Source organism: Monodon monoceros, unplaced genomic scaffold (assembly GCF_005190385.1).
Source record: "Monodon monoceros isolate NGI ecotype Baffin Bay Population unplaced genomic scaffold, NGI_Narwhal_1 Super_Scaffold_13, whole genome shotgun sequence".
In the NCBI taxonomy this organism is placed as follows: domain Eukaryota; kingdom Metazoa; phylum Chordata; class Mammalia; order Artiodactyla; family Monodontidae; genus Monodon; species Monodon monoceros.
Genome location: NW_021703769.1, coordinates 29,887,142 through 29,912,190, shown reverse-complemented (window position 1 = coordinate 29,912,190; position 25,049 = coordinate 29,887,142). Strand labels below are relative to the sequence as shown.

At 56.4% G+C, this 25,049-nt stretch overlaps 3 protein-coding genes across 12 annotated transcripts; all 3 read left to right on the top strand.

Annotated features, from left to right (window-relative positions):
* Positions 1-165: 165 nt before the first annotated feature.
* On the top strand, positions 166-2,803 carry CENPB (centromere protein B). Its single transcript, XM_029221977.1, has one exon. The coding sequence runs from the start codon at positions 167-169 to the stop codon at positions 1,973-1,975; it is 1,809 nt and encodes a 602-aa protein (XP_029077810.1). The 5' UTR covers position 166; the 3' UTR covers positions 1,976-2,803.
* A 636-nt stretch (positions 2,804-3,439) lies between these two features.
* Positions 3,440-10,646, top strand: SPEF1 (sperm flagellar 1). Of its 8 annotated transcripts, none has more exons than XR_003793364.1 (8): positions 3,440-5,657; positions 6,749-6,860; positions 7,211-7,367; positions 7,557-7,592; positions 7,769-7,829; positions 8,043-8,166; positions 8,266-8,369; positions 8,515-8,677. XR_003793364.1 is itself a non-coding variant. In XM_029222201.1 (8 exons), exons 1-8 carry the CDS (start codon positions 5,549-5,551, stop codon positions 8,834-8,836), a joined length of 1,029 nt encoding a protein of 342 aa, XP_029078034.1. In that variant the 5' UTR covers positions 3,440-5,548; the 3' UTR covers positions 8,837-10,646. The 8 variants fall into 8 exon arrangements, 7 of the variants coding, with proteins under 7 accessions (XP_029078034.1, XP_029078035.1, XP_029078036.1 ...); XM_029222201.1 differs by having other exon boundaries at positions 7,557-7,596; positions 8,515-10,646; XM_029222205.1 differs by having other exon boundaries at positions 5,640-5,657; positions 7,177-7,367; positions 7,557-7,596; positions 8,515-10,646.
* A 292-nt stretch (positions 10,647-10,938) lies between these two features.
* On the top strand, positions 10,939-24,833 carry CUNH20orf27 (chromosome unknown C20orf27 homolog). 3 transcript variants are annotated; one of them, XM_029220569.1, is made up of 6 exons: positions 10,939-11,117; positions 18,058-18,174; positions 19,598-19,740; positions 22,796-22,934; positions 23,797-23,919; positions 24,157-24,833. In XM_029220569.1, exons 2-6 carry the CDS (start codon positions 18,156-18,158, stop codon positions 24,255-24,257), a joined length of 525 nt encoding a protein of 174 aa, XP_029076402.1. In that variant the 5' UTR covers positions 10,939-11,117; positions 18,058-18,155; the 3' UTR covers positions 24,258-24,833. The 3 variants fall into 3 exon arrangements, with proteins under 3 accessions (XP_029076402.1, XP_029076403.1, XP_029076404.1); XM_029220570.1 differs by having other exon boundaries at positions 18,004-18,174; XM_029220571.1 differs by lacking the exon at positions 10,939-11,117 and adding an exon at positions 14,630-14,651 and having other exon boundaries at positions 18,004-18,174.
* The last annotated feature ends 216 nt before the right edge of the window (positions 24,834-25,049 follow it).

The following is a 25,049-nucleotide window of genomic DNA, read 5'->3' as shown; positions in this document are numbered from 1 at the left end:
GATCTCGCCCTTGCGCAGGTCCGGCGTCTCCCGCCGCCCCTGGATGCTCCGCGACTCGGGCGGGGCGAGAAGGAGAGGCCGCCAGGTGCCCCCCGCCGCGGGCCCGGGCCCCCCGCCCCGGGGCGGCGGCGGTGGCGCCGGGCCCCGGGGCGGGGGGCGCGCCGGGATGGGCCCCAAGCGGCGGCAGCTGACGTTCCGGGAGAAGTCGCGGATCATCCAGGAGGTGGAGGAGAACCCGGACCTGCGCAAGGGCGAGATCGCGCGGCGCTTCAACATCCCGCCGTCCACGCTGAGCACCATCCTGAAGAACAAGCGCGCCATCCTGGCGTCGGAGCGCAAGTACGGTGTAGCCTCCACCTGCCGCAAGACCAACAAGCTGTCTCCTTACGACAAGCTCGAGGGGCTGCTTATCGCCTGGTTCCAGCAGATCCGCGCCGCTGGCCTGCCGGTCAAGGGCATCATCCTCAAGGAGAAGGCTCTGCGTATAGCTGAGGAGCTGGGCATGGACGATTTCACTGCCTCCAACGGCTGGCTGGACCGCTTCCGCCGGCGCCACGGTGTGGTGTCCTGCAGCGGCGTGGCCCGCGCCCGGTCGCGCAGCGCTGCCCCCAGGCCCCCAGCGGCGCCCGCCAGCCCGCCCACGGTGCCCTCGGAGGGCAGCGGTGGGGGTACCACGGGCTGGCGCGCTCGGGAGGAGCAGCCGCCGTCGGTGGCCGAGGGCTACGCCTCCCAGGACGTGTTCAGTGCCACTGAGACCAGTCTGTGGTACGACTTCCTGCCGGACCAGGCCGCGGGGCTGTGTGGCAGTGATGGACGGGCACGCAAGGCCACCCAGCGCCTGAGTGTCCTGCTGTGCGCCAATGCAGATGGCAGTGAGAAGCTTCCCCCACTTGTAGCCGGCAAGTCCGCTAAGCCCCGTGCAGGCCAAGCCGGCCTGCCCTGCGACTACACCGCCAACTCTAAGGGTGGTGTCACCACCCAGGCCCTGGCCAAGTACTTGAAGGCCCTGGACACCCGCATGGCTGCAGAATCTCGGCGAGTCCTGCTGCTGGCTGGCCGCCTGGCAGCCCAGTCCCTGGATACCTCGGGCCTGAGGCATGTGCAGCTGGCCTTCTTCCCGCCAGGCACCGTGCAGCCGCTGGAGCGTGGAGTGGTCCAACAGGTGAAGGGCCACTACCGCCAGGCTATGCTGCTCAAGGCCATGGCAGCACTAGAGGGCCAGGATCGCTCAGGCCTGCAGCTAGGCCTCATGGAGGCCCTGCATTTCGTTGCTGCAGCCTGGCAGGCTGTGGAACCTTCGGACATAGCCACCTGCTTTCGTGAGGCTGGCTTTGGGGGTGGCCCTAATGCTACCATCACTACTGCCCTCAAGAGCGAGGAGGAGGAAGAGGAGGAGGAGGAGGAAGAGGAGGAGGAAGAGGAAGAGGAAGAGGAGGGTGAAGGGGAGGAGGAGGAGGAGGAAGATGGCGAGGAAGAGGAGGAAGGGGGGGAAGGAGAGGAGCTGGGGGAAGAAGAGGAGGTAGAAGAGGAGGGTGATGTTGATGACAGTGATGAAGAGGAAGAGGAGGAGGAGGAGAGCTCCTCTGAGGGCTTGGAGGCTGAGGACTGGGCCCAGGGAGTAGTGGAGGCTGGTGGCAGCTTCGGGGGTTATGGTGCCCAGGAGGAGGTTCAGTGCCCTACCCTCCACTTCCTGGAAGGTGAGGAGGACTCTGAGTCAGACAGTGAGGAAGAAGAGGAAGATGAGGAGGAGGACGAAGATGACGAAGATGATGATGAGGATGGTGATGAGGTGCCTGTACCCAGCTTTGGGGAGGCCATGGCTTACTTTGCTATGGTCAAGAGGTACCTCACCTCCTTCCCCATTGATGACCGTGTGCAAAGCCACATCCTCCACTTGGAACACGACTTGGTCCACGTGACCAGGAAGAACCATGCCAGGCAGGCAGGAGTTCGGGGTCTTGGACATCAAAGCTGAGCCACTGGGCCTAGCCATGCCCCCAACCCGGATGTGGCAGCACCAGCCCAGGGCAGAGGACTCTCTGGGCAGCTGTTGTGGATGGAGCCAGAGTGGGGAACCCCAGATCCTTTAGTGATGTTCTCCTGGTCTTGTGACAGGCCCAGTCACCTCGGTAGGGCCTGGGGCTGGTGTCAGCCTCACTGCCTGCTTATTGCCTCTTTCTCAGAATCCTCTTTCCTCCCTATTTGCCCCTGGGCTTGGGGGACCAGGTGGGGAGGGTGGGGAGCTGTCCGGTGCTACCACACCGTGCCATCAGTGGACTAGGCCACAGTAGCAGCCAGGGATGGACCCTGGAAGCTCCTGGCCAGAGAGTGCCTCTCCCCTCTGCCATCCACACCAGGTCTTTGGTGGGGGGGACCCCAAAGCCATTCTGGGAAGGGCTCCAGAGAAAAGTCCAGCCTAGGACCCCGCAAGGCTGGCAGCCCCGCATCCCTGCCCCGAGGCCGCCTTGAGAAGCACAGTCTAACCGCAGGCTCCTGGGCCTGCCTCTGCCTGCTTCCCCACTTCCCCAACCCCTTCCTCTGGCCCAGTCCATGTTACTTTGGCCCTTGCTTTTCTTTCCAGATTGGAGGTTCTCAAGAGGCCCTCCAGAGGAGTGGTAATGGGCACTTCCCTTGTGGGCAGCTGCAGGCCCCATGCCTCTCCTCCCTCTCTGGCAGGGCCCTATCCTGGGCAGGGGTCCTGGGGCTGGGCCCAGAGTCCAGCCATCCAGCTGCTCCTTTCCCAGTCTGAATTCAATAAATCTGTCCACCCCCCTTTTGTGGGAGTGGACATTTTAACAGCCAAGGGTGCATCCTTCATGGTCTGGGCTTGCGTCTGTCTTGGGGACACTTTCTTTCCCGGTTCCCTTTGGTCCTTGCTCTGGTGGGACAAATGTTGAGAGAGTGGCTACAGCCCAGGCCCTGACCAGGGTGAGGGGCAACATGTATATCTAAGTGTTGCCTAGGCTTGGGTGGGAGGGGTCTTCAATGCACCTGCCTGGGGGTGGGTTTGAGCAAGCTGGGCCTTGCACTGCTTTGGGGTTAAAACTTTTGGGTCAGTTGGCTGGGACAGGAGGGAGGGAGCCAACAGTCCCTGGAGGGCCAAATTAAACTGTGGGCACCTCGGAACTAGGCTTATCAAGGACCATTAAAGAAGATCCCTGCAGGAGAGGGGTCGGAGGGCAGAAAGAAAGGAGTGTTGGGGCAGCTCCTGTGGTCCAGGTTGGAGTTTGTAGGGGCATACGGGGCATCTCTTGTATGGTGCCTTAAGAGGGAGTCCTCTAGGCCTTTCAGTGATTGGCATTTCCAATTCTGGTGGCTATCCTTGGGAACAGTGTCAGGATGGAGGTGAAATTGCTGGGGACACATTGCACCCCCAAGAGGTTAGCCACTCCCTGTGTGGTACCCTCTGGAGCCCCCCCCCCCCGCCCCTATTCAAAGGTGAGGACAGGCCCTCTGCTGATCCTACCCAACCTTTCTCTTCAGGGCCAGCTCGCCCCTCCCGGGCCCTTTGTCACTGAGGCCCTCAGGCCCCAGTGGTTCTAGTGAGGGGAGGGCCTGAGCTTGAGCAGGCCAGCAGCTCTGGGCCCCAAACCGGTTTTCCCACCTCTACTGAGGCTGGCACATCACCCCTGTGGTTCCCTGCCCCCACTTCCTCACAGTTCCTCCTCTCTCCACCCTGGAATGTGGGGGTGGGGTGGGGGGTGTTGCAGGCAGTTATCCAAGTCATCTTTTTAAACAAGAAGGTGGAATGACTTTCCCTTCCGTACCTCTGACTCTCAGGGATTCCCTCAAGACCTTGAAGGCTTCAGAACTAAGTGAAAGCAAAAAAGCAGTTGGGATTTCCGGCCCCCATCCAGTCCCCATCTGAGCCCCGGAGAATGAGACAAGGAAGCCCAGCCCACCCCCTGGCCTGCTCTGGAGTAACTATGTGGGAGCAGTAGCCTTCTCCCCAGGTGCCCCTGGCCAACCCAAGGCCCTCACCTCAAATACCGACAAGGCAAATACTTCCATTTGTCTCCTGCCAACAAGAACACCTCTTTTGCTGGAACTGAGATCATCTCATTAATGATAACACCAACTGACATTAATAGGGCTCTTGCTGTGTGCCAGGCTCTATGCTAAGTACTTTAGATGCTCACAAAGCCCCTGTGAAGTAGGTAAAACCATGAGAAACACAGAACAGAAAGGTTCAGTAATGTGCCCAAAGCCAAACCACTAGTATGTGGCAGAAGCAAGCTCTCTCCCCAGGCTGACTCTAGAAGTGCCCCTTTACTAAGGAATTCCTAACCCTAACCATATTCCTAAAGGAATTGCTTACTGACTCAGTTTCTTTTTTTAAAAAAAAGCTTTTAATTTATTTATTTATTTTTGGCTGTGTTGGGTCTTCGTTTCTGTGCGAGGGCTTTCTCTAGTTGCAGAGAGCGGGGCCACTCTTCATCGCGGTGTGCGGGCCTCTCACTGTCGCGGCCTCTCTTGTTGCGGAGTACAAGCTCCAGACGCGCAGGCTCAGTAGTTGTGGCTCACGGGCCTCGTTGCTCCGCGGCATGTGGGATCTTCCCAGATCAGGGCTCGAACCCATGTACCCTGCGTTGGCAGGCAGATTCTCAACCACTGCGCCACCAGGGAAGCCCCTGACTCAGTTTCTAACCCATGGAAGAATAGCTCTTGGAGATGAGGGATGTGGAAGTGTCTACAGGAGCTCTTGAAGCTCCTTTACCTATAACTAACCCCTGTTCCCCCAGTCCCCAAATACAGGTCTTCTGTAAATACCCTTCCCATTCTCTCTATTACTCCTCAGGGACGGTAGGTGAGAACCATCCCCATTTCATGAAGGAGGAACTAGGGTTCAGGACTATAAATGACCTGCCCAAGACACTGGCCTTGAGCTCTGGTGCTCTCCCTGGGAGTCTGGGTTACATATAAAATGCCTCACTGGGACACTACTTGGGGGGTGGGGGGCAGTGGTGTGGGGATGGCCCTATGAGCACAGAGCTTTGAGGAGGGACCTAGCAAGGAGGCACTGTCACCCAGCCTACCACACAGTCCAGATGTGAAGCAGCTGGTGATTAACAATGGACCACCAGATAAAGCTGACAAACACTGGGATGCTGACTTCACTTGGGACTGATTGCTAAAGGACCCTGGAGGAGTTTCCTTGTCCTGAGGATACTGATGCAGGGGTTCTGGAGGCCTGGTTGGCTTTGGCAGTTCCCAGAGTGGGCCAATGTCTGGTGAGCAGTTGGCAGAGGTGATTTCTTGGGAGGTGGACAAGACAAACCGCCTTTTCAAAGCTGGGGCCTGAGAGGAGGTAGCTGGAGGGGGAAAACTACAACTCCCAGAAGCCCTTGCTCCCCCGGCGACTCGAGTATGGTTGCCATGGTTTCAGAAAACAATATGGCCGCTCCCAGCTGGGAAGTGAGTCTTTGGGTTAGAGAGGCAGAGGAGCATCTAGGCGGCGGTAGTGGCGATAGAGGAAGCTCTTGAGGGGTCGTGAGGTTGGGCCTGGACTCTGCACAGCTGGAACGGCCTGACCTTTCTGAGGGCGCCAATGGCGGGCAGCGTGGACGAGGAAGCGCTGCACCAACTGTACCTGTGGGTAGACAACATCCCTCTGTCCCGGCCCAAGCGAAATCTCTCCCGGGACTTCAGTGACGGAGGTGTGCGCTCCAGCGTGTGTGTGTGTGTGTGAGAGACAGGCGTGTGAGCTCCAGCGTTTGTGTGTGTGTGTGTGTGTGTGTCCGCGTGCGCGTCTGGGTGTGTTCTGTATGTCCTTGTGTGTCTACGCGTTCTGTCCTGTATGTACGGGTGTACGGGGTGTGTGTGCATACATGTCTCTTGTGCTTGTGTGCTTGTGGCGGCGGAGGCGGGGGTGGGTTGGTGGAAGGGGTGTCTATCTCCTAGAACTTCAGTTGTAGAAGTGTGCATCTTGGGTATGTGGGCATGTGTGTGTCCATATTATGTATACATGTTCTATCCTTTATGCATGTGGTGTGTGTGTGTGTCTGAGTCTGTGACTCCCTCCTGGGACTTTAATGACTAAGATGCGTTCTGTGTATGTATTTGTACATTTCTGTGTGTGTGCATGCCTATTCCTGTATTCTATACATCTGTCTTGTGGGAGTCTGAGCATGTGTTTGGTCATATGTGTGTTGACATGTTCTGTCCTGTATGTATGAGTGTGGATGTTGTGTGCATATGTTTCTTTGTGATTGTGTAGGTGTGTGTCCAAGACTGTCTCCTGGGATTTTAATAATAGAAGTATGCACCTCTCTGTGTGTATATTGGTGCATATGTGACACTTTGTGCTTCTGTGTGTGTGTGTTGGTGACTGTCTCTTAGAACTCCAGTGATAGAAGTATGTGTCTGTGTATGTTTCTGCATCTCTGTGTCATTTTGTGTGTGTGTGTGTATTTATGTCAATTCCTAGAGTGAGGCCCCAGCCTCCTGAGGCGTTCTCTTTGAGTCTCATAGAGGACTAGAGACCTTAGTTTTTATATGCCCCGAGTTAATGGCAAAGGAGTGCAGCTCCTTTGGGGTGTGCTGGAATTTTTGTCTCTGGCTGATCACTGATCTTGCTTTCTTACCTCACCTCCATATCATCCTTACCCCTTTCCACATCTTCACCTATCCACTTGGCCCCACCACTCTGCAACCCTGATTCTCCCATCCCACCCATTCTTTCTCCCTCCCCCTTCTTCCTTACCCATCTCTACAACTTCCATGTCTGCTCCCACCCCCTCTCCCTCAGTCCTGGTCGCAGAGGTCATCAAGTTTTACTTCCCCAAGATGGTGGAGATGCACAATTATGTTCCTGCTAACTCTCTCCAGCAGAAGCTGAGCAACTGGGGTCACCTGAACAGGTAGCAGAATACCTGGGCACACTAGTGGGATCTCCAGCCCCTACACTGGGATCCCAGGAAGGGCTGCCCAGCCCCTCCACCTCCTGTGGTCTCCACAGTCCAGGCTGGTGGCTGGCTGGGAAGGGACAATGCAGACAGAATCTGTCTGGTAACAAAATCAAGTGACTCTTCTTTTGGGGAGGTGACAAGGACCCTCGAGACATATAAACACTGGGTTCAGGTTGGGTGCCCTTCCATTCCCCCAGGGCTGTGCACTGAAGGGCTGCAACTGCTGCACCCCTTTCCATCCCCCAACCCTTCACTTCATCCCCCCCAGGAGCCAGTCCACCATCCCTGTGTCTGCCCCCCAGGAAGGTGCTGAACAAATTGAGCTTCTCTGTACCAGATGACGTGATGCACAAGATTGCACAGTGTGCCCCAGGCGTGGTGGAGCTGGTGCTCATTCCACTGAGGCAGTGCCTGGAGGAGCAGCAGAGGCGCAGGAAGCAGGGCACCAGCTCCTTACAGGTGCCACCCCATTCAAGTTTCTTGCACTGCTCTGGGGGAGTTTCCCAGGCAGCAAAAAGCTCTGCCTCAGCAATAAGTGTGGGAGAAGGGTGCCTGGCTAAAGGGAGCCTGGCGGGCGGGGTGGGGGGGGGAGGTGCTCTTTGGGGGTGGGCAGCCTGAGCTCACAGCAGACCCTGGGGGTTCTTTCAGGAGCTGGCTCCCCAGGATGGCACTGACTACATAGATGTGGGTAAAGTGGCCTTTACTAGATGTGGGTAAAGTGGCCTTTACTTTTCTTCCCTCCCAGGAGGAGCTTTCCTCCTGTCCTTCCTTCCTGTGGGGGAAGGGGTGCGGGTGTGGAGAGGTGGAAGACAAGAAAACAGGGCTCCATCAGGATTACTCCTACACTTGCCTTGTCTCAGGTTTGTCCCAGAAGGCCCGAGGGGAAGGTGCTCCAGACCCCCAGGGAGGGGGGCAGCTCAGGTAAGGAAACTGGGAGCTCCTGACCTCACCAAGCCTGGTAATCTCCCTATGCACATGGCTAGGAGGTGAGGGTGAGGGTTGCACCTGGAAAGGTAGGGAAGTCAGGGATGGGTGGGGGAGGGTGGGGGGGAGAGAAGGCCTGGTCGAGGGACACTGGAAGGGTGAGGGTGGGGCCCAAGATCCAAGCCTGGGCTAAGCTGCTTCTCACCCCAGGGTGGGCCGGCTGCCTGTGCCCCGGCCTCTGGGGTATAGCCAGGCGCTGCAGGGCGACCGAAGCTTCGTCCTCCAGATTGCTGAAAAGGAGCAGGAGCTGTTGGCCTCGCAGGAGACTGTGCAGGTGAGGGCGCACTGGGAAGGCGCTGGGGGATTGGGGCCTGGAAACACAAGGGCGGGGGCAGCAGGCCGCAGGGCTTGACCTCTATGGGGCTCCTCCCAGGTCCTGCAGATGAAGGTGAGACGCTTGGAGCACCTGCTCCAGCTCAAGAACGTGCGCATCGAAGACCTCTCCCGGCGGCTCCAGCAGGCGGAGCATAAGCAGCGGTGAGCCAGCGGCTCCAATGAGCCTCCTGGGACAAGAGCGCCTCCCCTCTCTTGGGGTGTGAGTGAGCATGGGGGGCGGTGGGACAGGAACCCTCCAAGCTGAGCCCCGTGACTGAGCCCCCTCCTTCCACTCCATCCGGGTCAGGAGAATGGACTGCTTTCCAGAACCTAGAAGCCACATGCAGAGACCTGGCATGCACCTCAAAGCAGTGCCTGACACCAGAGGGGGTTCTGCCTTGGTGCTCCCTGTGCTGGGCCTTGGGGGGTGGTCCCCCAGCTCGGTCCGCACCCCTAGAACCCGGTCCCCGCCCAGCTCTGATGACAGCAGCATCTCCATCCAGGCTAGTCCTCTGTGCCCTGGGCCAAAGGGGAAGCTGCCCCAGACCCCTGAGGGGCTTCCTTGCCCCTCCTGGGCACTCACCTGGGACCCAACTGGAGGCTGGAAAGTGCAGCAGCTGAAGGGGTGAGGAGTGAGCTCAGCCAGGAGTGGGGAAGACATGGGCTGTGCTTGTTCCAATTGCCCTCCCCTCACAGGGGTTATGTTAAGAATGTCTGGGCTGCCCCCATTAAAGGTATGCTCTCCTTCCTGTGCCTGCCTTCTGTTCTCTGAGGGGGATTTCCTGTCCCCCTTGTGCTACACCCCACCCCTTAAGTGAAAGAGCCTTGTGGGCCCAGAGTGGGTCTCAACTCGTGGGTAGCTGGGCCCTGAAGTGGCCACTGCTTGGTAGGTTGATGATACCACCAGGGGTTAGGTCTTGTGCACTAGGACAGCCTGACTTCTAACTCTGGCCTTAGACTGACCCCCAAACCTATCCTCACAGTGTCCTCCAACCCTGTCCAAACCCAACCACAAACCCAGGCTTCAGATTCTCACCAAATGTAGCCACATAGTCACCCTCAACCCTGCTTATGGACTCACCCCTAAACCTGTCCTCTGTATGACTCCCAACCCTGCCCACAGACTGACCCCAAGTTCTGTGGACCAAGGCCAGGCTTGACTCTCAACCCTGACCAAGATACCACGGCCTTTGGTGCCATCAGCCTTTGGTGCCAGGCTGGAATCGAGTCCATGTTGTTAGATCTTCTGATATTTCAAAAGAGGAACAAGAAGAAGCAGAGAAGGAGGAAGAGGAAGAATAATTTTTTAAAGCCCCATGTGGACTAAACAAAATACATCTATCTATAGCTTACTCTGGGCGCACTGTCTGCCACTTTTAGAGCTTGAGGAATAGAATAGACGTGTGAATACAACTGTGGGGGAGGCATACCGGGGCACATGGAATGGTGGGTTGGGTAATAAGAAAGCATCTGGCAAGAGTGGATGGGCTGGGATCAGAATGTAGAAATCTCCCAATGACCATGCTGGAGGACAGCATCTCAAACTTCAGAGTGTGAACTTATCACCCAAAATGATGCTAAAAAGTTTGAGGCTCTTCTGGAGACAGTCCCAGAGCACAGAGCGCTTTGGAACAGGGGAGGATTCAATAGTAACAATAGCTCATGAAGATTAATTTGCCGACAGTGTGTTCACCAGAGACCCGAAGATAGGTTAGGGGCCACAGGGATCCAGCGGAGGGTAGGAGCCTTGGGGGCTCCCCAAAGGCAGTGACCCCGCTCTTTCTGAAAGGAAGCTGGCCTTAAGCCGCCCATACCATCTCCTAGTTATGTTGGAAGAAGGGACCGTTCCCCGCGGGTATGTTAGGGACCCTGTTCCAGCCAGTGAAATCGGGAGGGGGTGTTGTTCAAGGACCTGCAGGCGCAGCAGCGGCTAGAACCCTTAAAGATCCGAGGGCTACATTTCTGCTCCCAGACTCTGTACAGGCGCCCACATCCCACCCCGGGGCGCTGAACTAGGCACATCCCCCTGCCATTGCGACCGCCTCCGTGGAGATCGAGAGCAGAGGCTGCGGTCCCCGGCGGCTCCTGCACAAATTCTCCCACCCCTCACCCCGCGAGCCTTCTTTGTTCTGATTCTTATCCGGGCTGGCAGGGCACCCAGGACGCGTCTCAGTTCCTCACGGGAGCGCTTCCTCCGAGGCAGGGGGATGGGACGGAAGGGGAAGATGCCGAAACCCGGGGATCGCAGAGCGGGAAGAATGGAGGGTTCCTCCGCTCCTGGACAGGACCTAGCGATGCCCGTATCGACTGCCAATACGGGCTTGGAAGCCTCGGAAGAAAGGCGACTTTCAGGCGCCTCACCTAGCTCTGAGCCCCACCTTACGGCCGCTCAAGGGACAGAGCCCAGGGGACGCCCCTTCGAGGTTGGGCGGAGACAGGAGGTGCAAACCCCCAGGCTGAAAGTAGACACGCGTAGGGCCTATTAAGGGCGCTTCTACCTTCTCTCGCTTCTACGGTATCCTGCCGCCTGGCCACGGAGAGCGCCCTGGCTGACTTCATCGCGAGAACTTGCCGGGCCCCGGGGCGTGGGCTCGCACGGCGCAGCCGCAGGGGCTCCTGCAGGTGACGCAGAGGCGCAACGCCCGTTGGCGGTTCTTTGGGGCCCGCTTATTGGTCCGAAGTGCCCTCGCCCCACCCCTTCGGTCGACCAATGGGAGGAGGTGGGGGGTGTGCCCTTGAGGCAAGCGGTAGCGGCGCGGGGCTCTCTTCTCTGGTTCTGCGCTGAGACCCCGCTGCTGCTGCCACCGCCACGGCTGCCGCCACCGCCACGGCTGCCGCCACCGCCACAGCTGCCGCCGCCGCTATCGCGGTCGTCCCTGCCCTTCCTGGCTTCGGGGTGCTCCCCGCACGGTGAGACTGCTCTTCCTTCCGCCACCTCCCGGTTCCGCCCCGCTCGCGGAGATCCCCTCCCAGCGGAGCCGCTGTTCTGGGTAGTCGGTGCCTGCGACCCCATCCGGCTGGGGCTGGAGAGTTCCGCTGTCGGGCCCGGGACGGGGAGGGCTCCCTGGCATCTGAGCTGGGGAGATGTCAGGCCCCAGGGCCGCAGGTGACCGTTAGGTGGTAGGGCTGGAGTGCTTTCCGCGGGGCGCTGTCGGGGGCACGTGTGACACAGTGAGGGCGGGGGCCAAATGGGGTCAGCGCCGTCAGCAACTCCGCGCCCGCCCTCCATTGTCATCGCCTCAATGTGTGACCTTGGACGAGTAGCCTCTGAACCTCGCGTGGCTCGGCACCTTCAGGGAGGAGGGCTGTGATGTCGGGGAGTACGGGCTCCCGAGACTACAGCGTCAGCAGAGATGAGGGTGGGGACGGCACAGGATTATGAGGGACAGAGCCGACGCCTCGCAGCCCGGGAGGAGTGTGATGGGGGGGCGTCCAGACTCCTCTGTCCCCTTAGAAGATGAGGATGGGGTGGGGATGGGGGCGCCACACCCACGGGGATGGAGGCGGGAGAGGGTACAGATTCCTATACCCAGGCCCCTGATGTCTCTGGGAGCTTGGCCACCACCTCCCCTTTGTCACAGAGCAGGAAAGGTTCGTTTAGGTTCTGGACCAGTGTTCCTGTTAGTGAGCAGGAACCCTGGTGGACTGAGAAGGGTGGGCTTGGGTTGCCTTTCCTCTTGAACCTTGGCCTTGGGAAGTGTGGGTAGGGCGTTTCTCTGCTCAGGGAGTTGAAGAAGGTCAGAGGCAGCTGTCACCCGTTGGACCTGGCCTGGCCTCTACTAATTGGGGCCTGGGTGGGGCAGGCAGCCTGGAAGCTAGAGGGGTCTGAGCAGCCTCTAGCTGGGGGCCTGAGAGGTTGTGGGGAGGAGATGCTGGGGAGAGGAGGGCAGCACTTCTTGGGGAGAAAGGAGGGTGGGAGATGGTGGGGGTCCCTTCCTGAGTTCACCCCTGCTCCACTCATTCTTTTTCTAATTAATTTATGGCTGCCTTGGGTCTTCGTTGCTGTGCGTGGATTTTCTCTAGTTGCGGTGAGTGGGGGCTCCTCTGTCGTTGCGTTGTGCGGGCTTCTCATTGCCATGGCTTCTCTTGTTGTGGAGCACCGGCTCTAGGCGTGCGGGCTTCAGTAGTTGTGGCTCACCGGCTCTAGAGCGCAGGCTCAGTAGTTGTGGCGCACGGGCTTAATTGCTCTGCGGCATGTGGGATCTTCCCCGACCAGGGCTCGAACCCGTGTCCCCTGCATTGGCAGGTGGATTCTTAACCACTGGGCCACCAGGGAAGCCCTCCACCCATTTTTAAGAGAGAGAACACCCATACTTATCCTTGCAACTTTGGCCTGCTGGAGGGAGGAGAAAATGGAGTCATATCCAGTCTGAGTTGATGTAAAACTGTCACAACCACTCCTGACCTTCAGCCTTGTCTTTCCAGGCCTTGTTCTAGGTATGTGGGCCCAGTCCTATGTCAGGTCCTGGAGTCAGCAGGTTAGTGTGGCCTCAGTGGGTGCTCTTTTTACATGCTTGAGCTTTGATGAGAGGCTTCTGTGGGACTGAGTGCTTAAGCCAGGACTGAGTCCTAGGCTGGGGTGGGGAGGGTGGAAGATTGTAGAGTTCCTGACTCAAAGTCCTTGAACAGGTTGAGAACGGGGATTAGGAATGAATGAGAAACGAGGCCCCAAGAAGCATGTTCCTAGCCACAAAGCAGAGGACAAGCTGGGGCTGGTCCTATGATGCCTGGGGTTTGGGGACTGCAGAGACGTGCTGTGGGGATGCAGCTGTGAGGTACAGGGCAAAAGGGTGGCAGGTTCTGGAGCTCCACTTTGCCATGGACAGACTGTCTTTGACCCTTCCTTCAGCCTTGGGCCCCAGTGTGGGACAGCCTGGAGTAGCAGCTAGCACTCTGTGTGCAGGGCAGGAATCTAAGGGGCTGAGAACTCTGGGTTCCTGTGTAACTGTCCATCTGTCCATTTGCCCAGCTGCCATTTCCCTGTCCTGCTCCTTGTGCCAGAGGTGCCACTGGGCCTGACTGAGCCCTTCCCTGGGTAGGATAACCTCGAAGCAGCCTTTCTCTCTAAAGCTGAGAGGGATCTGAGCTGGGAGCTCTGTTTCCCAGAGAGAAGGTTCCGCCAATTTCCCTGAGATTAACTGAGAGCTGAAGGAGCCCCCGAAGGCCCTTGTTCCAGCTTCCCAGCCCTCCCCATCCTGTAACTCTCTGTGGTACCACCCCTGACCTGTTGCCAGCCCATCTAAAGGTGGGGGTGTCTTTTTTTGGCTCGAGTGGGATGTATATTCTTCACATCTTCTTTATGAGTCCTTCTGGTTGTAGGGCATAGTGGGCTCCCAGCAGTCTGCCCTCTGGCAATCCCTGGAGACCTGGTGGGGAGGGGAAGGCAGGATGAAGGAAGGGAGAGGGAGGCCCCTCAGCCCTTGAGCTGTTTTTCTTTTTTTTATATATAATTTATTTTGGGCTGCATTGGGTCTTCGTTGCTGCACGCGGGCTTTCTCTAGTTGCGGCGAGTAGGGGCTACTCTTGAGGTGCACGGGCTTCTCAGCGTGTTGGCTTCTCTTGTTGCGGAACCCGGGCTTTTTAGGCGCACGGGCTTCGGGGGTTATGGGGGCTTCGGGAGTTGTGGCTCGCGGGCTCTAGAGCGCAGGCTCAGTAGTTGTGGTGCAGGGGCTTAGTTGCTCCGCAGCATGTGGGATCTTCCCGGACCAGGGCTTGAACCCGTGTCCCCTGCGTTGAAAGGTAGATTCTTAACAATTGCACCACCAGGGAAGTCCCTTGAGCTGTTTTCTGAGAAGACTGAAGTCCCTGTGGCCCACCCTGAGGGCCATTCCTGACTTCCGGAATTGGCCTGAAGTGCCTCTTTGATGCTGAAATTGCTGTTGCTTCAGAAACCAGTCCTTTGGGGGATTTGTTCTGCAAAGGTGGGGGTGGAGTGGGGAGCATTGTCACAGAGCTTCAGGCACCAGCTGCACCAAACCCACTGAGGAAGAGGACACTGCTTATTTCTGTGTTGCAGATGAGGAAACTGAGGCACAGAGACACGGAGTAACTTTGCCATGCAGCCTGAATTTAAATCGTCTTGACCATGTCCCTGCTGCCTCTTGGGGGCTGTGCCACTTGGGCCACGATCAAGACTTGGCTGGCACAGGAGGAGACCTGGGGTTTCAAGGGGACCTAGTGGTTCCCTATGGACACAGCTGCCGCAAGAGGAGGCCCAATGCCATCTCCTCCCGATTCTGATGAAGAATTGTGCGTGGATGAGAGTCTGGCTCACAGGGGACAGCGACCAGAGAGGCTTTCTGCTAGGAAAGGAGCTTTTTCCAGCCTTCTCTGAGCCCCTGAAGTCACTTGCCTCCTCGCTCTGCGTTCTCATTGCCCAAGGGTTACAAGGCAGTGCCTGAGTGCTTGCTCTGTCCTGAGCCCTGGGCAGTGCAAGAGACGCAGGTCCGGCCCTCAGTGGACCTTCCATTTCAAGGTTGAGGGGGCAGGTAACAGCTGATTGTGGCCAGGCTAGAAGATGCCCATCGGGGGGCCCCACTCTGAGATGGGGGAAGGGAGTGCCCTCCAGGGCAGGGGTTGGCTTAAAGAATGAGGTGGGGCGTTCCTCTTCTGAGAGCCTCTGGGCCCTGGTGCCACATCTGCCTAGAGGGCCCAGCTGAGGCCCATGCTTGGGCTCCACTTAGTTTGGTCATTCATTCATTTAACAAATATAAACTGAACACAGCTGCTCCCTGCCAGGTGCTGGGCTGGATGCTGGGAACACAGCGTTTGGCAAAAACACAGTCACCGCCCTTGTTAGGTGGGGGATATAGATATCAAATGATCCCAGAAGTGAGAAAGGGGATCCTTTTTGAAGATTTTCAGGCCTATCCTGGGATGGGCGGTGGTGGGATGGGGTTGTGCTACCTTGAAAAACGTCCTTTGGAGCTGAGACCCAGGCTGGGGTGTGGATGGGGGGCAGGATTGTTCCAGGCAGAGGGGATGGCCTGGGTTAAAGCAGGCAGGCAGGCAGGCAGGCAACAGGCAATGGACTGGGGAGGAAGACAGGGACCGGACCCTGTGTGTACTGGGGTTTTATGAAGTGAAGAGAGTTTTATGAAGAGCCCCAGGAGCCTTTGCTTACCAGCCACTGTTTGAGTTTCATCCAGGCCTCCCAGGAAATGTCCTGGGAAATGGGGGCCTCTTGTCATTTCCCCTGGCTGCAGAGGTGTGGCTGGAGCAGCCTCTGCCCAAGGTAGGAGGAGTGTCCCCTTGCTCTTGGCCCCTTGCTCTTGGCCATGTTTCACATGCTCTGAGTCCACAGCTTCAGGGGATGGCTGGAGTGGGTAGGGTAGGGCAGGCTTCTCTCCAGGGGCCAGTCTCTCTGGGACAGCTAGGCATTCCAGGGCTCAGGGGCTGCCCTTCTGGGAGTGACCTCAGAGTACTTACCTGGGGCTGTTTCTGCCCTGGCCGCTCCTGCATTCCTGAGACCCAAGCCTTGCCTTTCCCTGTACCTCCTGAGGCCTCGTATGTGGGCTCCTGGTACCCAGGCTGTTTGCCCTGCCCTTGAGGCCAGGCTTGGGCCTAGGTGGACTTCTCTTGCATTGGGAAGTAGGGAGGGAGGTGAGGCCTGCTCTCAGGGCAGCTCGGCACCTGAGGGGCCTCAAGGTTATGCCCTCCACAGGCCCAGCTCTGAGGCCACCCCAAGTTGGCTAGTCTCTTCATTCCCTGGACTAGCCAACGTTGTTCACTTATCTCTACTTTAGTGTGTATCTCTGACAAATATGGACATACTTCTCTACGTAATCCAATTCCATTATCGCACCTAACTGATCAGCTTTTATTTCTTAATGTCATCTAAGATCCAGTCCCACTCATTATTTCCCAATTATCCCCTAAATGTCTCTTTTTAGAGATAGTTAGAAATCCCCTACCCCATTTATTTTTCTTCTTGAAACTGATGTGGTGGAAAAAACGAGGTCAGTTTTCCCATTCTTGGTCTCTTTGTGTGTTAATTTAGAACAGCGGTTGGCAAACTTTTTCTGTGAAGGGCCAGATAGTAAATATTATAGACTTTGCAGGCTATGTGGCCTCTGTAGCAACTACTCAAAGTAGTTTTGCTTTAGTGCAAAAGCAGTTTTAGGGAATTCCCTGGCGGTCCAGTGGTTAGCACCCAGCACTTTCACTGCCAGGCCCAGGTTCAATCCCTGGTCTGGGAATTAAGATCCCACAAGTAGCATGGCAAGGCAAAACAAACAAACAAATAAAAAAAAACAGAAGCAATTTTAGACAACACGTAAACAAATGAGCACGGTTGTGTGCCAGTAAAACTTTACAAAAAACAGGCTGTAGTTGGCCCATCCCCTATCTAGAACCACCTCCCTCCTTTATTTTCCTTCTTACAGTTTGGAAAAAAATTAGGTCAGTTGTCCTGTAGAATATCCTGCCTTCTGGGTTTGTCTCCTTGCTTTCTCGTGGAGTCATTTATTCTGCTGGCCTCTGTGTTTTTGGTAAGCTGAAGCTGGAGTTCTAGGGGCGTGTTAGATGCAGGTTAGACATTTGGGGTGGGGCTGCCCTGTTAGCACTGCTGTGACTTGGTGCTGCCTCACATCAGTAGACATCAGTGTGTCCAGTTGTCCCACTCTGAGTGAGAGGAGATTGACTAATGCAAGACTGACTGATGTCACATCCCTCCATTGCAAACTCGTTCCCTTTAACCCTAGGTCATCTGTCCGTGGCACTTGCGCATATGTGAGCATCCATTTCAACCTTTGCCTTACTGGTTTAGCACCCACTGATTAGTGCTGCTCCTAGCATTTGTGTTTTGGGGGTTGCAGAATTATTTAGCAGTTGGTCATTCCTTTGTTAAAGAAGAGCTGTCCTTTAACCACCAGGGCAAGTTGGTTATAGGAAAGGCCAAGAGCGAGGCTGAATTAGTTCTCTATATTGCCAGTTTCCAGTAGAGAGTTAGGGCATTGCTACTGTCAGTAGTGACAAATGAGGATTTGGGTTCGTTTGTTTTGCTTTCTCCCATTTTTTGTAGTCTCTGTGAATGCTCTGATTTTATGTAATTCCATCTGTTTCCATCAGTTGCACTTATTCTTTTTGATGCTGAGATGGTCTCAGCCCAGTCTTTCAGAGGCCTGGCTGCTCACACAGGCTTCCTGGAGGCGCCTCCCACAGTCTCTGCCCTGAGGCTGCCCTTGGGGAGCTGAGCTGGGAGGCCAGCCAGATAGTAATCAATCCAGAGTCTGAATGGTGGGTTTCGATGGACGGCAACCCCTTCATGGGTATCTGTTCTGTATATGGCCCTGACTGATCACTCGGAGGGAAAGCTCTGAGGACATGTTTTATTATGTGAGCCCCCATATTTGCCCCCCTCCAAGCATACTGTTAACTCTGACCTGGACCCACCTGTGCAACGTGAATACTGTGGTCTCTGGATGTAGGATGGTACAGCCTGTGTGTCTGGGATGGGCCAACCTTTGGGCCACCAGCACCAGAACTGACCCCTGGAAAGTGCCAGTGAAGTCCCCTTCCTTTGCTGGTTGCCTCTTCCCACCAGCCTTAGGTGGGCTGGGCACAAGAGGCTTGTGCTGGTGCTTTGGCACCCAGAAGCTGCAGCTCAGTACATGCTGGCCAGGCCCTGGGTCAGTAGTGTGTCAGGCAAGGGTGAGGGCTCTTGGTGAATGTGGGGAGTGGGTGGAGGAGTGGGGGGCAGAAGCCCCCTCTGCTACGGGGTGCAGGTACCACTTGGGCTACTGAGAGCAGCAGGGGTTTGGGTCCTTCCTAAAGGGAACTCTCTGCTCTCCCCTAGCCACAGGCCCATTGGTGACCCTGACCCCTGCCCTCCCCACTCCCCATGCATCAGGCTTCTGCTGGTGTCCCTGGAGCATGGGAAGCTGCTGAGCTTGACCAGTGGTGTCTGGCAGGAGCTGCGTGTCTCACCCTGTGGCAGGGAGGGCATCCATGGCTGCAGCCAACAAAGGTGAGTGCCTGCCTGGTCTGGCGGGGTTTGTAGCATCTTCCAGTGGGCCCTGGTGGGAAGGGGCATTGCTGCATGTGGGGCCTGCGTTGGCTGTGAGTGTGTGTGTCCGTCTGAATGTGAGGTACTAATTACATTACACCAGTGTTTGTTCTGGGGACACCCAAGCCAAACCCGGGGACCCCTGCTGGCTCCATGGTGTGCTGGTCTTTGGAGGTGTGTGCCTTCATGGCCCCATGTTCCAGCCTCCCTGTTCCACTGTGGGGGTTGGGGAGCACAGGGGACTTTGGGTGAGCATTGAGGCTGCTGAGGTGGGTAGGGCCACAGCAGGTTGTGGAAAGGAATTTGGGTTTCATTCAGAGTCCAGAAGTGCTCATAGAAGGTTTTAGGCAAGAGAGGCCTGGTAGGATATATGAGGGTCAAGTCTGGGGGCCTCAGCAGGGAATGTGAAAATGCCAGGCTGGCCCCCTGGCCCTCCACTGAGTGTGCAAGAACCCAGGCAAGGGCTGGCCCAGGCCTTCTCACCAAAAGGACTCTGGGTAGGGCTGTTGGGAGCCCTAGGGGCTGTGGGGGTCAGAGAGGATTGGGGTCATGCTCTTGGCAAGATGGGCCTCTTTCAGCCTTAGCCTCCCCCGGTACAGGCCCTCAGCCCAGTTCCCACGCTCTGCCTGCCTTAACTCCCTGACTTCCTGGCCTTGGAGAACCTGACCCAGCTGGAGACAGCCGTGGGCCATGTGAGGGGTTAAGCAGAGGAGGGAAAGGCGTCTCTGGGAGGGGTCCTGGAGGCTCCCCTGGGTTCTTCCTTCTTACCTGCCAGTGATCAGTGATGAGGTTTAGAGGCAGCTGCGGCCCCTCCTAGGAGGGCTGAGTGTGGTTTTTGACCCTGTTTGTTTCTCCCACTCCCAGGCAGGTCCCATAGAGCCCATTCCTGTCTCTGCCCTTCTCCCGTCTCAAGTTGGGTCAGCAGGAGGGGCAGGCAGAGGGCCTCAGGTACTGACAGACCTGGAAGAGGAGATCCCAGAGATGGGGAGCTTGCTTGGCACTGTGAAGGAGAGCATGGGGCAGGGTATCTTGAGGACTGGGGCTGAGTCCTGCACTGCTTGGTGTTTGGAGTCGGGAGGACTGTCTCTTCCCTGTTAGCCCCATTCCCTCTAAGTGAAGGGTCATATTAGCTAATCCCTGAATCCCACCCCCACAAACCCTCTCTCAGGATGAGTATTTTCTGTGGGAGGACTGAGCAGGTAGGGGCAGGTGGGAGCCTCAAGCCTTTGATCGCCACTGTCCAGTAGGATGTGGCCTAGCCCAGCAGTGGATGCTGGATGATGTGAAGGGCAGTCGCAGAGGGCGGGGAGGTGACACGGTGGAGTAGTTTACTGGGATAGGTGAAGGCAACAGCTCCGGTAGCCCTCTCCCACTCTCTTCGTAGGCAATAAGCCCAGAGTCCGGAGTATCCGCTTTGCGACAGGCCATGATGCAGAAGGCTCCCAGAGCCATGTCCACTTTGATGAGAAGCTGCATGACTCTGTGGTCATGGTCACCCAAGAGAGCGACAGCAGCTTTCTGGTCAAGGTATGTGTGCATCTTCCCCGCCCGCCCCCCCCCCCCCCTTCCCCCCCCCCCCCCCCCCCCCCCCCCATTATCAGCCTCATTCCATCTGTCTTCTCCCCGGCCCTGCCTGGCTTCCTGAGCCTGTTCCATTTCCTCTAAGTTGGCTCCATAGGCACATCTTTGTCCTTCCCTGGGCTTTGGTTTCCCCATCTGTAAAATGGGAAGTGTGAGACTGTGGTAAGATGAGTGCACTTAGCACAGGGGTCCCCAACCCTCAGGCCACGGACCATTACTGGTCCATGGCCTGTTAGGAACCAGGCCACACAGCAGGAGGTGAGCAGCAGGCGAGTGAGCGAAGCTTCATCTGTATTTACAGCTGCTCCCCATTGCTCGCATTACCGCCTGAGCTCCACCTCCTGTCAGATCAGTGGAGGTATTAGATTCTCTTAGGAGTGGGAACCCTACTGTGAACTGCGCATGCGAGGGATCTAGGTTGCGTGTTCCTTGTGAGAATCTAATGCCTGATGATCTGAGGTGGAGCTGAGGCAGTGATGCTAGTGCTGGGGAGTGGCTGCAAATACAGATTATCATTAGCAGAGAGGTTTGACTGCACAGAGACCATAATAAATCAATTGCTTGCAGACTCATATCAAAACCCTATCAGTAAGTGGCAAGTGAAAGCAAGCTCAGGGCTCCCACTGATTCTTCATTATGGTGAGTTGTATAATTTTTTCATTATATATTACAATGTAATAATAATAGAAATAAAGTGCACAATAAATGTAATGCACTTGAATCATCCCGAAACCATACCCACCTCACCCCCACCCCCTGGTCCGTGGAAAAATTGTCTTCCACAAAACCAGCCCCTGGTGCCAAAAAGGTTGGGGACCACTGACTTAGGATGTTACTTGAATGGGAGTGGAGCTGTTGTTATCGGCATCACCCCAACCATTGCAATTGGAAGGCAGGTGTCAAGGCTGTGGTGTCACAGGCCTGGGTTCAGGTCCAGGCCTGCTATTCTGGCTCTGACCTTGGGCAGGTCACCTCAGTTTCCCTTCTCTGAAGTAGAGACAATTTATATCCCAAAGAGTTGGAAATGGAAGGATGTATGTATGTCACTCAGGTGTAAGGCTAATTATGCTGATAACAAGGTGTGACTCTATTTACTCTTCTCTGCCAAACCTCTGGCTGATTTAGGCTCTTTGCAGTAGTATTTATCACCCCCATGTTTTTCCCCTCTCCTCCTCTCCGAGTGGCCACATCTCATACACTCTTGTCTCCTCTGCTGCTGGGACACACACAGTTGGATCCCACATCCACTTTGGAGGGGCAGGAGGAAGTCTCTGGAGGGGATGGATTGGAGGGAAACAGGGACTGAGGCCCTCAGGTTGGACAATAAATCAGGGCTCCAGAGTTGAGCCCTGGAGGGCATGGTGGTGAGGATGCGGGATGGTTTCTGGTTTATTGAGATCACCCTGAGGAGGGGCCCAGAGTCATACCTGTTTGCCCAACTCTAAAACCCTTGCTCTTCCTCCAAGAGCTGACAACTTCCCCAAGGGAATAAACATAATTAACCCAAACTTTCAAAAATAGCTCCCTGCCTCCCATTGCAAAATCCATTCATGTAATTAGAGAAGATCTGGAAGATAGAAAAAACTATAAAGAAATTTAAAAGTACCCGCAATCATACTATCCAGAAATAACTACGGTTAATATTTTGATGTGTGTTATTCCAGTTTCTTTTTTAGCTTTGTTTCCAAAAATGAAAAACTGGTATCACAGTGTACACACTGTGTTTTGCTTGCTTCTGTTGTGAACCATCTCCTGATGGTTTCCACGAGATTTTAAAACTGCCTGGTATTCCACTATATGTATCATCATTGATTTAGCTGGTTCCCTATTCCTGGTGTTACAGTTTTGTACTGTTATAAATAGGGCAGTGATGAGTATTTTTTTTTTGCACATCTCTGAGTATTTCCCCTGGAAAATTCTGCAAGTGATACAGCTGGATCACAGGGTCACCATTGGCAGGTACAGCCAGAAAGTCCTCTTGAGAGGTGTGCCCTCTACCAGCAGAGTGTGGGGGCCACAGGGACTGAGCTTTATCTTGCAGTGACATCATCTGATCTCATTGAAAGGCTAGTTGCTCTCCCAAAGGACAGGGCCATCCATTTCCTGAAACTGGACAGCAGTGTGTGTGCACGTGAGCTGTGGATACAGCATGCACCCCTGCACCTCCTGGACTGGCACTCCAGTCAGCCTACCTGCCCAACAGCCACCCTGGCCTGTGACCCTTCACATGACTGGAGTTTCCAAGGATGGCCAAGCTCTGCGTATGAACAACAGAAATTGCTCGGGCTGTGAATCAGGGCTGTTGGACACAGTGAGCCTTTGAGTGGGCAGGCAGGAATCCATGTTCACATGCCAGCACGGTGGGCTGGAGCCCAGGTTCCATGGCTGGTGCCAGTCTTGTGGGCCAGCTTTGGACTGACACAGCTGGTCTAGTGTCTGTTTTTCTAATTCTGTCCCATCCTCCATCTTGTGCTATCTGTGTTGCCTGGTGGCCCCGCCATGACTAGAGGACCAGAGTCCCTGGGCTCTTGGCTCTGGCCACATGCTGGTAGTGGTGGGAGCAGGTGGATGGCCTGTGTCGTGGGGCTTTGAGCCTCCCCTGTGGGCAGTGGCTGGTGCTTTGCTGTGTGCCACGTGTGGCAGCAGTAGCCAAGAGGTCCAGGGAGGACTATACCCTGACCACACTGTGGCCTTCAGCCAGTCATTTCCTAGCTTCCATTTCATCATCTATAAAATGGCCACCAAGGAACTTCAGGGCTCATGAGACAGATGCTGAGGAGTGTGTGGGCCAAGCTGTAAGGATGGGGTCCTTGGAGAAAGGGCCTAGAGCTACCCGACCAGGGGTGTGGACCAACTAGAGTGATGGAGGGAGTCAGGCTCCCCTGGGATTGTCAAGGAAGCAAGTGTAGGGCCCCACAGGATCATCAGTGGCACAACCTGGGTGGGCCCTGGGGGAGACTGTAAGTGAAGGTGCCTCCTTCCCCCACCCCTCCTGCTGCAGGTTGGCTTCCTGAAGATCCTGCATAGGTATGAGATTACCTTCACTCTGCCCCCAGTGCGCAGGCTGAGCAAGGAGGTCCGAGAGGCACCTGTCCCCAGCCTGCACCTCAAGCTCCTCAGCGTCATGCCCATCCCAGAAGGTGCGTACCCTGCTTGGGGTGCTGGAAGCCTGCCCTCGTCCAGCAGGGCCTGGGTGTGAGTGGGAGTGAGAGCATGGGGTACTTCCTTCCCGCATCTAGGGCTGATGGGCAGCTTAGCAATCAGGGGACATGATGCCTCTTTATGGCCTTGCAGTGTGGCACCTTGGCAGGTCCCATACCCCAGGCCCCACTCCCTGAACAGAAGTCCATGCGCTCACACAGTTGGCCTACGTCTGCTCATTGCCTGATAGTTACCTTAATGGGACAGTGGGAGCCACTGAGGAACTGGCTCTGGGCCTCTAGCCCTCCCTCCGCCTGTACCTCAGGAAAAAGCTACTGGAACCTCAGGGACTCTGGGCAGCTACCTCCCATCACCCGCCAAACCTGGGCTTGGGCTTGGGGCTGCTTCTCTATACCCTGCCAGCTTTAGTGCCCCCCCTTCTCCCAAAGGCTAGGGTATCAGTTTCACCATGTACCGAAGCCCCAGCTTCAGTTTCATTTCCCTCTACCTCTACCTAATGACCTCACCCTCAAGTGGATTGAGCAATCCCCCTCAGGCCTCTTGCCACCAGATCTGCTCAAGCCCTGCCCTGCCCTCCTTTCCCCTCCCCATCAACCTCTCTCCTTGCTTGCCTTTTTGGGGAATGCCACCTCTTGGAAGCCTGAGTTTGACCTCTGGCCTACAGGCAGAGGCATGTAGAGCTCAATGAAGAATGGGAAGTTGCTGAGGCCCATGCGCCCAGCCCTGGGGGTAGGGTCCTGGGCCATCCTTGCTCCTCTGGAGGTCTTGGTGGTGGGTGGGGGCCAGTGAGTGCTGGGGGGTGGGGGCGGGAGGCCGCAGAGGTGCTGATCGCCCGGGCAGGTTACAGCATCAAGTGTGAGTACTCAGCGCACAAGGAGGGCGTCCTCAAGGAGGAGATGCTGCTAGCCTGCGAAGGTGGCACCGGCACCTGCGTGCGCGTGATGGTACAGGCGCGCGTCATGGGTGAGAGCTCGAGGCCCGGGTCTGGCTAGAGGAGGGAGGCACCAACTTGGCTGCAAGGAGTTTCCACCCTCCTTGAGTCTGAAAAAGGGATCCTTGTCCTGGCCCATCCCCAACCTCCTTGGTGGGTGCCTTTCTCCCCATCCCCTAGCAGAGCCGGGAGGGAAGGTAGAGGAGTCCCCTTGGAGTAGGTGGGGCCAGGGTCCAGCCTGGCATACTGACTTGTCACCTGCCTTGCAGACCGACACCACGGCACACCCATGCTGCTAGATGGTGTCAAGTGCGTGGGTGCTGAGCTAGAATACGACTCAGAGCACAGTGACTGGCACGGCTTTGACTGAGGCCCTCGCCCCCACCTGCCTCGGGGCCTCTCAGCCTTAAACCCCACCTCGTCTCCTCAAATGCTGCGTGATGGTGTGGCTTCCTCACCCTTCCCAGGGATGGGCATGGAGGTGGAGGGTCCAAGGGCCTCCAAGCTGGAGCCTCGCCCACACCTCTCACCTCATTTGTGCCACCTCCCTGCCTCTCCAGCATCCTCCTCTCCCACTTCCTCCTCTCTGTGTGCCTCAGTCTCCTGCTGGAAGAAATGGGCTGAGGCCCCAAGGAGGCTCTCTGAGGAGGGATGGAGAGGGCCTGGGGTGGGTTCTACCCACCCCCCTACCCCAAGCCATAGGGTCTGTAGCCAGGGCCTAGGAGAGGAGGGAGCTGGCTCTGTGGTGTAGCTGCCCCCATTACTGCTGCTGTCGTCTTGCTTTAGCCACCTCTCCTGTCCCCTCCCTCTTTCCCACTGCCGTCCATGGTGAGGAGGAGGGAGGTGCAGTTCCCAATCCCTACCCCCCCAGGTCTGTGTTACTTGGTTTTTAAACAGCTGGTTGGGATAAAACCCTAAAGAAATAAAACTTCCAGTGGATACCAGAGGCCAGCAGGATTTTTGTTCTCCAGGGCCCTGAGAATGTCCAATCCTTTACAGAAGGGCCAAGGAACAGTTTTGGCTCAACTCATTCTTTTTGGAGGCAAGGTCACTTTGTGGTATTACAGCACCTGGCCCCAAAAGAAGTATGCACAGGGGGTGACATTTTAGGCCTGGGAATAGTTGCCAAGACAGAGTTTGGATGGGGAGGGGCCTTCTGCCC